This window comes from Terrapene carolina, unplaced genomic scaffold (assembly GCF_002925995.2).
Source record: "Terrapene carolina triunguis isolate 2854851 unplaced genomic scaffold, T_m_triunguis-2.0 Scaffold210, whole genome shotgun sequence".
NCBI classification, from domain to species: Eukaryota; Metazoa; Chordata; order Testudines; family Emydidae; genus Terrapene; species Terrapene triunguis.
Genome location: NW_020664561.1, coordinates 49792064 through 49807193, shown reverse-complemented (window position 1 = coordinate 49807193; position 15130 = coordinate 49792064). Strand labels below are relative to the sequence as shown.

The window sequence follows — 15130 nt, the reverse complement described above, 5'->3', positions numbered from 1 at the left end:
ACCATTGCTCCTTGTTCTGAAATCTGCCACCACTGAGAACAGCCGAGCTCCATCCTCTTTGGAACCCCCCCTCAGGTAGTTGAAAGCAGCTATCAAATCCCCTCCTCATTCTTCTCTTCTGTAGACTAAACAATCCCAGTTCCCTCAGCCTCTCCTCATAAGTCATGTGCTCCAGACCCCTAATCATTTTTGTTGCCCTCCGCTGGACTCTTTCCAATTTTTCCACATCCTTCTTGTAGTGTGGGGCCCAAAATTGGACACAGTACTCCAGATGAGGCCTCACCAATGTCGAATAGAGGGGAACGATCACGTCCCTCGATCTGCTGGCAATGCCCCTACTTATACAGCCCAAAATGCTGTTAGCCTTCTTGGCAACAAGAGCACACTGTTGACTCATATCCAGCTTCTCGTCCACTGTGACCCCTAGGTCCTTTTCTGCAGAACTGCTACCTAGCCATTCGGTCCCTACTCTGTACCTGTGCATGGGATTCTTCCATCCTAAGTGCAGGACTCTGCACTTGTCCTTGTTGAATCTCATCAGGTTTTTTTTGGCCCAATCCTCTAATTTGTCTAGGTCCCTCTGTATCCGATCCCTACCCTCTAGTGTATCTACCACGCCTCCCAGTTTAGTGTCATCTGCAAACTTGCTGAGAGTGCAGTCCACACCATCCTCCAGATCATTAATAAAGACATTAAACAAAACTGGCCCCAGGACCGACCCCTGGGGCACTCCGCTCGAAACCGGCTGCCAACTAGACATGGAGCCATTGATCACTACCCGTTGAGCCTGATGATCTAGCCAGCTTTCTATCCACCTTACAGTCCATTCATCCAGCCCATACTTCTTTAACTTGGCGGCAAGAATACTGTGGGAGACCGTATCAAAAGCTTTGCTAAAGTCAAGGAATAATACATCCACTGCTTTCCCCTCATCCACAGAGCCCCTCATCATAGAAGGCAATTAGGTTAGTCAGGCACGACTTCCCCTTGGTGAATCCATGCTGACTGTTCCTGATCACTTTCCTCTCCTCTAAGTGTTTCATAATTGATTCCTTGAGGACCTGCTCCATGATTTTTCCAGGACTGAGGTGAGGCTGACTGGCCTGTAGTTCCCCTGATCCTCCTTCTTCCCTTTTTTAAAGATGGGCACTACATTAGCCTTTTTCCAGTCATCTGGGACCTCCCCCGATCGCCATGAGTTTTCAAAAATGGCGGCTAATGGCTCTGCAATCTCATCCGCCAACTCCTTTAGCACCCTCGGATGCAGCGCATCCGGCCCCATGGACTTGTACACATCCAGTTTTTCTAAATAGTCCCGAACCACTTCTTTCTCCACAGAGGGCTGGTCACCTTCTCCCCATACTGTGCTGCCCAGTGCAGCAGTCTGGGAGCTGACCTTGTTCGTGAAGACAGAGGCAAAAAAATCATTGAGTACATTAGCTTTTTCCACATCCTCGGTCACTAGGTTGCCTCCCTCATTCAGTAAGGGGCCCACACTTTCATTGACTTTCTTCTTGTTGCTAACATACCTGAAGAAACCCTTCTTGTTACTCTTAACATCTCTTGCTAGCTGCAACTCCAAGTGTGATTTGGCCTTCCTGATTTCACTCCTGCATGCCTGAGCAATATTTTTATACTCCTCCCTGGTCATTTGTCCAATCTTCCACTTCTTGTAAGCTTCTTTTTTGCGTTTAAGATCAGCAAGGATTTCACTGTTTAGCCAAGCTGGTCGCCTGCCATATTTACTATTCTTTCTACACATCGGGATGGTTTGTTCCTGCAACTGCAATAAGGATTCTTTAAAATACAGCCAGCTCTCCTGGACCCCTTTGCCCTTCATGTTATTCTCCCAGGGGATCCTGCCCATCTGTTCCCTGAGGGAGTCAAAGTCTGCTTTTCTGAAGTCCAGGGTCCGTATTCTGCTGCTTTCCTTTCTCTTCCTTGTGTCAGGATCCTGAACTCGACCATCTCATGGTCACTGCCTCCCAGGTTCCCATCCACTTTTGCTTCCCCTACTAATTCTTCCCTGTTTGTGAGCAGCAGGTCAAGAAAAGTTCTGCCCCTAGTTGGTTCCTCCAGCACTTGCACCAGGAAATTGTCCCCTACACTTTCCAAAAACTTCCTGGATTGTCTGTGCACCGCTGTATTGCTCTCCCAGCAGATATCAAGGTGATTAAAGTCTCCCATGAGAACCAGGGCCTGCGATCTAGCAACTTCTGCTAGTTGCCAGAAGAAAGCCTCATCCACCTCATCCCCCTGGTCTGGTGGTCTATAGCAGACTCCGACCACGACATCACCCTTGTTGCTCACACTTCTCAACTTTATCCAGAGACTCTCAGGTTTTTCTGCAGTTTCATACCAGAGCTCTGAGCAGTCATACTCCTCTCTTACATACAACGCAACTCCCCCACCTTTTCTGCCCTGCCTGTCCTTCCTGAACAGTTTATATCCATCCATGACAGTACTCCAGTCATGTGAGTTATCCCACCAAGTCTCTGTTATTCCAATCGCATCATAGTTCCCTGACTGTGCCAGGACTTCCAGTTCTCCCTGCTTGCTTCCCAGGCTTCTTGCATTTGTGTATAGGCACTTAAGATAACTCATCGATCATCCCTCTTTCTCAGTATGAGACAGGAGTCCTCCCCTCTTGCGCTCTCCTGCTTGTGCCTCCTCCCAGGATCCCATTTCCCCACTTACCTCAGGGCTTTGGTCTCCTTCCCCCGGTGAACCTAGTTTAAAGCCCTCCTCACTAGGTTAGCCAGCCTGCTTGCGAAGATGCTCTTCCCTCTCTTCGTTAGGTGGAGCCCGTCTCTGCCTAGCACTCCTCCTTCTTGGAACACCATCCCATGGTCAAAGAATCCAAAGCCGTCTCTCCAACACCACCTGCGTAGCCATTTGTTGACTTCCACAATTCGACGGTCTCTACCCAGGCCTTTTCCTTGCACAGGGAGGATGGACGAGAACACCACTTGCGCCTCAAACTCCTTTATCCTTCTTCCCAGAACCACGTAGTCTGCAGTGATCCGCTCAAGGTGATTCTTGGCAGTATCATTGGTGCCCACGTGGAGAAGCAGGAAGGGCTAGCGATCCGAGGGCTTGATGAGTCTCGGCAGTCTCTCCGTCACATCGTGTATCCTAGCTCCTGGCAAGCAGCAGACCTCTCGGTTTTCCCGGTCAGGGCGGCAGATAGAGGACTCAGTCCCCCTGAGGAGGGAGTCCCTGACCACCACCACCCTCCTCCTCCTCTTGGTAGTGGTGGTCGTGGAACCCCCATCCCTAGGACAGTGCATCTTTTGCCTGCCAATCGGTGGAGTCTCCTTCTGCTCCCTTCCCTCAGATGGGTCATCTAGTCCACTCTCCGCATTAGTACCTGTAGAGAGAACATGGAAACGATTGCTCACCTGTATCTCCTTTGCTGGTACATGGACGCTCCTCTTTCTCCTTCTGGAGGTCACATGCTGCCAAACTTCTTCACCATCCTTCTGTCCCTGCTGCGCCTACTTTGAATCTTCAGAACATTGTGGCCGTAGAAGCATCTCCTGACGTCTGTCCAGGAAATCTTCATTTTCCCTTATGCAACGCAGAGTTGATACTTGTTTCTCCAGACCTCGAACCTTCTCTTCCAGTATGGAGACCAGCTTGCACTTTGTACAGACAAAGTCACTTCTGTCCTGTGGAAGAAAGACAAACATGGCACAACCTGTGCAGGTTACAACAGCTGATCGCTCACCTTCCATATCACCTTCCTCTTAAGAGCTTCCTCAGCTGTTGCAGGAACTACTCAGAGAAACCTGCAGATGAAAGCCTCAGTGAGCTCTCCCCAGGCGAACTCCCTCTGTTAGCCTCTGCTGTTCGCTGCTCAGCTGGTTCGCTGCTGACTGCCCTTATATACCAGTCAGGCCCACTCAAGGCCCACCTGGAACAAAGCACTCCCAATTCACACTTTTCAAACAAACAAGCAAGCAATCAAGCACACGGTCAAACTGACAAACTGTCCCAGCAACAGACACTCAGATACTCACCAACACAGCCCCCCAATGCAGCACTTAGTGTACCTCCTCTCGGACAGATCCCAGGCAAACTCCCTCTGTTAGCCTCTGCTGTTCGCCGCTCTTTTAAATGGCTACTTTTAAATCTGTTATTGAATGTCCAGGAAAATTGAAGTGTTCTCCTACTGGCTTTTGTATATTACCATTCCCGATGTCTGATTTGTGTCCATTTATTCTTTTTTGTGGGGACTCCGGTTTGGCCAATGTACATGGCAGAGGGGCATTGCTGGCACATGATGGCATATATAACATTAGTAGACGTGCAGGTGAACGAGACCCTGATGGTGTGGCTGATGTGGTTGAGTCCTATGATGGTGTCACTGGAGTAAATATGGGGACAGAGTAGGCAATGGGGTTTGTTACAGGGATTGGTTCCTGGGTTAGTGTTTCTGTGGTGTGGTGTGTAGTTGCTGGTGAGTATTTGCTTCAGGTTTGGGGGCTGTCTGTAAGCGAGGACTGGCCTGTCTCCCCAGGTCTGTGAGAGTGAGGGATCGTTTTCCAGGATAGATTGTAGATCGTTGATGATGCGCTGGAGAGGTTTTAGCTGGGGGCTGTACGTGATGGCCAGTGGTGTTCTGTTATTTTCCTTGTTGGGCCTGTCCTGTAGTTGGTGACTTCTGGGTACCCGTCTCGCTCTGTCAATCTGTTTCCTCACTTCCCCAGGTGGGTATTGTAGTTTTATGACCAAATAAATCTGTTAGTCTTTAAGGCAGGGCTTTGGAGCTGTGCTCCGGCTCCACTCCAGCTCCAGGCAAAAACCTGCAGCTCCACTGCTCCGGAGCTGCTCCGCGCTCCAGCTCCAGGCTCCGCTCCAAAGCCCTGCTTTAAGGTGCCACCGGACTTCTCATTGTTTTGGTGGATACAGACTAACACAGCTACCCCTCTGATACTAGCCTCCTCTTTGTGACTCGGCCCTCCGTCTGGGTCACCAAACATGTTCCCACCTTCCAGACTATTAAAGTCCCTCTTGGCAAATTGGCTCAGGCAGTCTTCCTGCTCACTGCCCCACCGGTGCCACTTTGTCAGCGGCTGGTAGGGCGACCCGGGTCCACCCTCTACTCCAGGTTCTGGCTCAAGGGCCTTCTCAGCAGCAGCCAAGGTTTGACTTACCCCATACCTCACTGCTCTTTGCCCTGAGCCTTGCCTACCTCTCTGGCTCTCCCCCCTTCTCTGGGCTTGCCACGCCACAGCCCTCTTCCCAGGGAGTAACTATGCTACTTGTCTCTAGCCCCAGACACACCTCCCTTCTCCCAGGGAGCAACTGGAGACTTCTTCCCCCTTCTGCTGTATGCTCCCAGGCTTTATGGAAGTCCCACCTATTCCTGCCCAGCATCTGTTCCCTGTCAATCCCCTGCTCCCTGGCTCCTCCTCCAGGTGCAGTCCGTGGAGTTAATTGGCCTGTCTGGCCATCTGAACACCTTCCAGTCCTGTGTGGGGTAGACACCCCATCACAGGCCCTTTCAAAGAAAATGCATTTTAAGGTAGTCAAGTGCAAAGTTACAATACACATCTAGGAACAAGGAATGCAAGCCACACCAACCGGGGGCTGTATCCTAGAAAGCAGTGACTCTGAGAAGGATTTAGGGGACAAAACAACTGAACATGAGCTCCCAGTGCGATAACATGGCAAAAAGGGCTAATGTGATCCCTGGATCTGTAAGTATGAGTAAGAATAAGGAGGCAATTTTACCTCTGTATATGGCATTGGTGAGTCTGGTACTGGAATATTGTGTACAGTTCTGGTGTCCACATTTTAATCAGGATGTTGAAAAATTGGAGAGGATACAGAAGAGAGCCACAGAAATGATGCAAGGTCTGGATAATCTCAAACTGTTTAGCTTATCAAAAAGAGTGAGAAGTGACTTGATTACAGCCTACAAGTACTTTGTGATGACAACATTCTTTAACGAGGAGAAAATACTTTAATTTAGTGGAGAAAGGCTAAACAAGAACCAATGGTGGGAAACTGAAGTCAGACAAATAAGAAATTAGGCACAGATTTTAAACAATGACGGTGATTAATCACTAGAACAAACTACCAATGGAAAGAATAGTACACCTCTACCTCGATATAACGCGACCCGATATAACACGAATTCAGTTATAACGCAGTGAAGCAGTGCTCCGGGGGGGGGGGGGGGGCTGCACACGCCAGTGGATCAAAGCAAGTTCAATATAACGCGGTTTCACGTATAACGCGGTAAGATTTTTTGGCTCCCGAGGACAGCGTTATATCGAGGTAGAGGTGTAATAAGAAATAACTCTACCGAGTTGGGTTGTTTCCCTTTGTATAGTGGCAGAGCTATGTACCAGCAGGTCTCTGAGACCAGGCAGGCATCATCAACTCCTTCCCTGCTGTCTTAAGGAGCTAAACTAAAGGAAGCTCAGTTCTTAATTATTATTAAAAAGTTTATAGAAATGTATCTCCCAGAGCCTGTGTCTCAGAATGCCCCCAAGGGGGTGCTTTGAAAATACTTACTGACGCCATTTCATTTGATTTTAATACTGAACTAAGTCACATACCAAATCATGGCCATTACCTTGTTCATTTAAATATTAATACCAGAAATCACCGATTCAGTTACTGTACTTCTTTTGATTGCAGCACCTTCTAAAATCCTGGATGTGTGGAGGGTTATGGGTCCAGTATACACGAACGGTAGCCAAGAAGTGATGGTCTTGATAAAGGTAATGCCATGTTCTTTTTCAAGCCACATGGGATTCTAAAATACCATTTATTATTATTATCACCTGTATTACTGTAGCATCTAAGAGCCCCAGTCATGGGCCAGGACCCTGTTGCCCTAGGTGTTGTATGGACGCAGAACAAAAAAACCAGTCCCTGTCCTGAAGAGCGTACAATCTAAATAGACAAAAGAGACACAGGGTGGGGTAGGGGCAGAATACAGCAGCAGCAGGAGCAGTGTGATGGCAGCAAACAGCATGTTAGTGCCCCTACTTTTCTGGGGGAGGAGGGTTAGGATATCAGCGAAGTAGAAGGGAGAGGGGACACTGACAGACAGGGGGAGGGAGAAGAAGGTAAGAGGAGTGAAGCTGGGATGAAGAGACTATTGGTAGTCGTCTACACTGCCAGCTAGCTTGGGCTGTGGGGCTGTTTCATTGCAGTGTAGACCACAGGGTCCTAGAGCCCAGGCCCCACCCTGAGCCCAGACGCTGACACTGCAATGAAACAGCCCAAGCCCAAGTCAGCCAGCCCGGGCCAGCTGTCGGGGCGGCAGGTTTGTATAATTTTTGGTGGTGCCCAGAACAGGTCCAAGTCTCCCCCCCACCCCCACCCTCCCACCCCCACCCACCTGCCTAAGGCTCTGGGAGGGAGTTTGGGTGCGGGCTTTGGGCTGGGGCAGGGAGTTGGGGTGTGGGAGGGGTGAGGGGTGCAGGCTCTGGGAGGGAGTTTGGTTGCAAGAGGGGGTTTGGGGTGCCGGCTCTGGGCTGGGGCAGTGGTTTGGGCTGTGGGAGGGGGTGAGGGGTGCAGGCTCTGGGAGGGAGTTTGGGTGCGGGCTTTGGGCTGGGGCAGGAGGTTGGGGTGCGGGAGAGGGTGAGGGGTGTGGCACTTACCTCGGGCAGCTCCCGAAAGCAACCCACATACCCCTCTGGCAGCGGCTCCTAGGCGGGGCAGCCGTGGGGGTCTCCGCACGCCGCTGCCCACAGGCAGCACCCCTGCAGCTCCCATTGGCCACAGTTCCCAGCCAATGGGAGCTGCGGAGTCAGCACTCGGGGGGGGGGCAGCGTGCGGAGACACACACCCCCTGGGGCTGTAGGGCCGTTCTGACCACTTCCGGGAGTGGCGCGGAGTGAGGCTGGGCAGGAAGCCGCCTTAGCCTTGCTGCACTGCTGGTGGTGGCGGCCAGGGAGCCCTTTTAAATCGCCTGGAGGCGGTAGGTGGGGCTGGGAGACGCTTCGGGGGAGGTGTGCAGGGGCAGCAGGTGGGGCCGGGGGAGAGACCCATCCCTGAACATTGGTGATGCCAGGCCCCCGGGCCCTGAATATTCCTGGAGCACAGGCACCACGGGCCCATACAACTCACCGCCCCTGCCAGCTGTGGGTGTCTAATTGCAGTATAGACATACCCTATGAGGGAGGGAGAGGGTGATGGTTGTAGTAAGCAGCCAGTCACCAAAGGGCAGAGAAAGTCCTGTTGAAATGGTAGAAAGTTCTCCAAAAAGGACTAAGGTCCCTGCTTTGGCTGCTTCTGCCCCTCTGGCTTGCTGGTCTTTGCATCTTTCTCCCAAGCCCACATGGTGGGGGGGAGGGAGGAGAAGAGGAGAGACACCCCTGGATCCTGATACCCCATAAGGGGGGTGAGGGTGGCTCCCCTGCACAGTTATGGGCTCAGGAAGAAGGGGAGGGAAGAGATTTTAGTTTTGTGGCTCATCTGGGAGTGTTCCACATCCTGGTTATATGGGAGCTCAAAGCTACAAGGAAAAGTGATGTTTTTCTTGTACAAGCAGTAACCAGCCAGTTTTTTTGAGGGAAGAAAGAGGACAAAGACGATGACATGCCTGTATAAACTTAAGGCAAAATTTGTTTGTACCTATTCCTTTAGGAGAAATTGTTCCAGAGTATTCTGCATGCTAAATTGATGAGTCTCACTCCAGTCCTTTGAGATCCTCTGTCAATTAACAATACTCTTGGCACATAGTTACAATTTCATGCGGAGCACTATGCGTGGGGATGGTGAACCGAGGAATGTGTTCCCCAGTGGCAGCAAATAACACACTGTTCTATAAGGGCATTTATTTTTTCATTGTTTTCAGCCTCTCGCTCCAAAAGATGCCAGAGGAAGAATTCTGGGTTATACTGTGTTCCATGAAAGCCGGGGAGAAATGGTTAACTTATGTAACACATCAGACACACAATGCAAAGTTCTGGTTTCCCCAGCAATGCGCACCATCCATGTGACTGCATATAATTCAAAGGGAAGTTCCATGCCAGCCAGTATAACAGTGACCCAAGAGCACAGTAATTTTAACGGTAAGATTATGCACACATCATCATTAGCTTTAACTGAAATCTGGTTTTGTCAGAACTGGAAAGAAAAAAAAATCTTCTGTTTATTGCTTTAAATTGGAGAAAACCCTCTGGAAATTCTGCTCCAATCCCACTTCTTTTTATAAATGAACTTAGTGCTCTCCAGAAGATGCCAGACTGTGTGCCCTGGAGACAATAAATAAGCAGCCATATATTTCAAATGTTCCTCTCTGACATTGTTCAACAATAGCTTTAAAAATAAGTTTTGGGCTGTCTGCATTGGCTGGCACCAGCTGACACAACTGTGCTGCTTAATTAGGTCTTGAAAGCAGTCTCAGAACGTGGGCAATTTCCCTATGTTCACAGGACCTTAGTGAAAATAACCCCTTTCATTTCCAATAAAGGCACAGTTTCACCTTTACATCTTGTCATTTAAAACAAACAACAACAACAGGGAATTAGAAGTAGTTTCAGGGTCTACATCTGCCTCAGATTCCCCAGGCCAATGACTGTGGTTTTCCACAACCACATTTTCCTGTTTTCTAAAATGTTTCTTGCATTCAGCAACGGGGGAAAGTCCCACAGACACTGCAAGTGAAAGGGATTATATAGTGAAAATGACTAAATAGAAAGTGCATTAGGTAAATAAAGTGGAAAAATCTGATTGTTCTTGAGTCTCTCTATTAGAAGAATCAGAGGTGTTTCTTGTAAAAAGCAACAGGTACAGATTTTCAGAGAGAGAAAAGGTGCGATAAACTCAACAATAGGCCTTTAATATATAAAATGCTCCAAATGTCTGTGTAAAATCTCTTTCTTTGATTTCAAGATCATTTCTTAAATTATTTCAGAGCATGGGCAGTTTCCCTGTGCAGAATGGGCCATTTAATGGGCCTTCCTATGACTGGAAGGATCCAGCCCACCTTAGTCATATCACTCCTCCTACCTCTGTTTGCAGATTTCCTATCCCCCATCAACATGCAGATTAGCCATGATGACCACAGAGGAGTATCTGTCAACTGGGAGCTGCCTAAATACATTGGAAGATCAGTTCTGTGGTTCATAGTTGAATGGATTTTTGCAGCTCAGCATAACCAGCAACACGATTTTTTATGGAAGAAAGTCCCCAGCCAGGATACATTTACATATATAGAGGGTAAGATATGGTAACAGTCTTTTTGCTATCTACTTTCTGTATAGTGCTATAGATGTACACAAGGCCTTGTAGCTCAAAATACAACAAAAGAAAACAAAGGAACTGTGAATTTAAATTGAGCCCCAGGTCTCTGGTACTTTTAACAGTACACCTCTACCTCGATATAACGCTGTCCTCAGAAGCCAAAAAATCTTACCGCGTTATATTGAACTTGCTTTGATCCACCAGAGGGCGCAGCCCTGCGCCCCCCACCCCCCGGAGCACTGCTTTACCATGTTATATCCGAATTCGTGTTATATCGAGGTAGAGGTGTACAAATATGACAAAGGAGAGCAGGTGGATGTTTGTAGTAGATTGGCAGGAGGGAGGAGTTACGTGGTCTGAAAGAGGTTGGGGCAGGAAACATGGAAATTAATTGGGAGGCTGTTCTAAATGTAGGATGCTCTGTGAAAGGAGAGACCAAGTCACAAAGAGGGAGAAGACATGAAACTTGGCTAGATTGTGGGAAGTAGTGAAGTCATACGTGGGCAGGGAAGAGCGGTACATATGGAAATGTGTCTATAAAGAGTGAAAATACAGGAGCAGAGGCAGTAATATGTGAGGCAGCAACTGTCTTCTGCAGTTATTGTTGCTGAACAATTGTAGGGGACAAAACCTGCAGGCTTTACTCAGGCAAAATTCCCACTGAGGTCAAGCATCCAGCAAAATAAGGATTGTGGCATGTGTCCCATTATGCTGAATGCAGCGTTATTGTAACCATCTTGATCCCAGGATATGAGAGAGAGACAAGGTGGGCGAAGTAACGTCTTTTATTGGACCAACTTCTATTGGTGAAAGAGACAAGCTTCAGAAGAAGAGCCCGATGTAGCTCAAAAGCTTGTTTCTTTTACCATCATCAACTTCTGTTGGTCCAATAAAAGATATTACCCTCCCCCACCATGTCTCTCCGTTATGTTGACTGCAGATCTTGTCAGCAAAGTGTTCCTGGTCCCCACATTTCCATGTGATCATTGGCATTTTACTCCCGTAAAATCAGTTGTCATAGGCTTGGTGAATTGCATATAATGGGATCTGTATTCCTGGGCAGTGTAGCAATTTAGCCTAGGATGAATCTCCAGTTAACCATATTAGTTGGAAAAAAGATTCTGTACTGATATATTATGAGGAAAATGTGAGAAACCAAATTCAAGTGAAAACTGGTAGCTGCTTTCATCATAATAAATACAACTGTATAATAAAAAATGAACACATCCTTTGTAGTCACCTTCTCATTGGATGCCATGTTACTTTACAAGTAAGACATGTAAATGAATATGAAACTAAAATCCCTTCCATAAACTGTTAACGAATATGGTCTTTACAGTGGAATGTACAGTGCAGAAAACAAAGCCTCACTGTAACTGACATACAATTAATTCTTCCATCTGATAAACCATGTGTCACCACAGAGATTATAAAATTTGCTATGGCACATATGTACAAATGCATTCATTTTGCTAAATCTGCAGCAATACAGGTTCAGGAAATTTGGGTCTATAGTTTTATTACTGGTGAAAAGTTTGATACCCAAATTCTCTCACAACACAATTGTCTCCAGTGTTATGTATCAGAACAGATCTGTCATACATAAGTTAGCTATATTCAATATGTATTAAACTGCAATTTCCTTCTGAAGGTTTTAATAATACGCTTCTCTTTCTAGCATTTTTTAAAACCACCAGTCACTGTGGTGTCAAATATCCACAGGGCTTTTCATCTTCAAAGCACTTTACAGACATTAACTAATTAATCTTCACTGCAATGTTAATGAGTGCTCTTCCATTAGAGATGGGGAAGCAGAGAGAAGTTTCCAAGAAAATTTGAATTTTTTGTCAAAAATTAATATATAAATACATTAATTAGTTTTAAAAGCCCCGAAAATGGAAATATTTCAGCCAAACCCCCAAAATATTTAGGTTTGGCCATGCTGCTGCAGGCAGTGCCTCATGGGAAGTGTTGTTCAGTTGCCTCACGTCTCCATTGTCCTCCATGGGCTAGGCTTCCCACCCAGACTACATCTTCCCATGATGCACAGTGCCAAGGACACCCATGATGCACTGCTTCCCCTCTCCAAAAGGAGAGCCCAGAGTGTATCGTTCAGTAGTTGAATTTTCACTGCAAAAAAACCCGAAGTTTTCCACCACGACCCTCCCACTCTCACCACCCCCCCCAAAAAAAAAAAAAAAAAATCTGACCAAGCTGGATAGTCAGTCTGAGTAATGGGAATAGAATTTAAGCATTCTTAGTACTTCCTGCTCCCATATAGTCAGACCAGGCCTCTTTTCACTTTCTTTAAATATCCCATTAAAATTTTCTGCAGTTTTAACTTTAACTTGCACAGAAATTTTAAATAAAATTAACATTCGTTTCAGGAGACCTCACAGAAGGAATTCACATGAACATTTCAGTATATGCAGTGTATCAAGATGGAATAAGCAAGCCATGTCCTGGCCAACTTTATCTGGTGGATTTAGGTAAGTGTACTCTTATGGTAAAGTCACTGCGTGCTGGGATGGAAGTAACATTTCAGTGTTCAGTTTTATGGAAAACAGTCTTCCCCCAGGTCTTTCCATGATTTGGCAATTTTGTAGAGCTACTTGATTTTATAAACTATGGCTAAACCTATCAATTTTCTCCCGCCTTCCTTGAACTATAGAGAAAAGCAGAACTTTAGAAGGAGTTTAAAAGAAGGCAGGGTTTTTTTGGATACCAGAATACCACTAGCAGGGACCTTGCCAATACAGTTGCACTTTGCCTTTGTGTGGGTATAATGTAGTTTGCAGCTCATCATGGGACACAATATAATTAAAGCTGATGCTCAAGGGAATCAATTTTCACTTTTCAAAATGGTACAAATACTGATGTGTTTGTGAATTTTCATGAGAATCTGCAGATTTGTTCATGGGGAGAATTTTCACTTTGTAATGGAAGAGGACAAATTTTGCTTCTTTTGGGGGCACATTTGACAATTAAAGCCCATGCAATGCGGGGAAACACCATCATTTTTATGGGGAGAAAATGGCGAAGCAGTGATCCTTCTTAACCTCCCCTGGAGAAGCAGCTGTGTAGGTCCAGGGCCAGGCCCTATGTGGTCTAAATATAGAAAAATAAGAGAAAGCTTTGCATAACCTCCAGTATTCTGAATGCCCCTGTCTCCCTTGTAGGATAATTGAGTGGCCTCTAGCATTGTTTTGGCCTCTGTTCTGTTTGGGAGCCAGACGTACAAAATTAATTGAGATGTTCTGTGCAACTGATCCTTGGCCAGACCACCAGCTGAAATGGCACACTGGGACAAGCCAATAGCCAATCAGGGATCTTCAGAACAATATGGGAGAACACAAGTATTTCCCTCTCCTACAGCTACTTCACATACTTTCACACCCAGTCCAAAGGGAAAGGGTCCTGTTTTCTCCTGGCTTGGACTCATGCAATTTGTAATGTACACAAAGCCCAAACCTGATCTTTTGTTCTGGATCAATAGAGACACACTTTTGGAGGCCATCAGAATTCTACTGGCTGTTTTCTTCAGTAAAGAAAAGCTACTGTACCCATAACTGGAGACAAGGACAACATATGTGTTTTTTCCCATAAAGCCACAAAATCATTTTTCATGCTGCTCTGAATAGATTTCCCAGATGAGCTACCATGAAGCTGTACTAAGACAAACTGGCTATGTTTCTGGCCAGGATTTTTCTCAGGGGCCGTCCTGCCAATGTTTTCCACCAAGGAGGCATGACCTTGAGTATATACTCAAAGTTATTTGATCATTGTTTTCAGCGTTGTCCTTCCTCAAAGACAAATTGATTGTCTCCAATGTGGTGATCTAGTTACTACATCAGCAGACAAGGTTCCCATAGAAACTAACCAGGCTACAGATATTCCATCTACTCCTTGTGAGGGAAAAAAAAAAAAAAAGGATCAATATAAGCAAGACACTAAATCTTGAACTCTCAACAAGACATAGCTTAGGGTGATGTTTGCTGCACTGCTGAAGACACTACAGGAGCTAAGTATAGAGTGTTATCGGTACAGCTGAGTTAATATATTCATAGGATTTAAGGCCAGAAAGGACCATCTAGTATGTAGTATGACCTTCTGCATTACACAGGCCATAGAATATCACCTGATAATTCCTGCATCAAGCCCATATCTTCTGGTTGAGTTAGAACATATCAATATTTATATTGTGATTTTAAGCCACATATGTGAAATCAAATATGTGCTAGTCATGAGAAATACAACTTAATAACTGGGCTGGTGAATTCTGCACTTGCTGCAGCTATTGAATATTTAAATCTGCGTTCCCTTGTAGAGTAATCCAAGGTGACAAAGGCATGGGTGACATATATTATATATATATTAGGGAGAAATAACATTACATATATAAATGACTGGGGTAAATGATATATGTTATATAGCTATATAATTTATCCCCATCATCCACAACCCCAGTTATCCAAGAGATTTTTTGTAATTACTCTAAAGCACTTAGCTAAATGAGTTTGTCTCTGTTAACAGTTGATTTAGGAAGCTCATAAATACGTCAAAGCTATTTCAAGTCCATTGGGAAAATAGGTAATATAGATGTGAATCACACTGGGGCAAAAACAAGTGAATAGTTTTTCTTCTTCTTTTGTGAATTAGTCACATTCCCACCTTTGATTATAAACCATAATGTCAGCCTGAATGTCAGGTCAGATCAAAGACTGCACTGAAACTCGTACCAAGACAATTGTATGAAATAATTTGACAGTTGACACAGCAGTGATATCGTGACACGTACATTTCATCTTATATAACAGTTGTGGAGAAGGTCCAGAGAAGAAGAAGAAATCTGGTACAGTCTCTGAGTTTGGCAGTCTTCCTTTTTTGTCAAAGTCTTGGTTAAACAAGACATTTT

At 46.0% G+C, this 15130-nt stretch overlaps 1 protein-coding gene across 1 annotated transcript in view; it reads left to right on the top strand.

The window, feature by feature from the left end:
• LOC112115978 (interleukin-23 receptor) overlaps positions 1-15130 on the top strand; it is a 65478-nt gene that overhangs the window by 41733 nt on the left and 8615 nt on the right. The window contains 4 exon segments of the mRNA XM_026655646.1: positions 6655-6737; positions 8825-9041; positions 9994-10191; positions 12603-12704. Of these exon segments, the coding sequence (XP_026511431.1) occupies positions 6655-6737; positions 8825-9041; positions 9994-10191; positions 12603-12704 (600 nt within the window).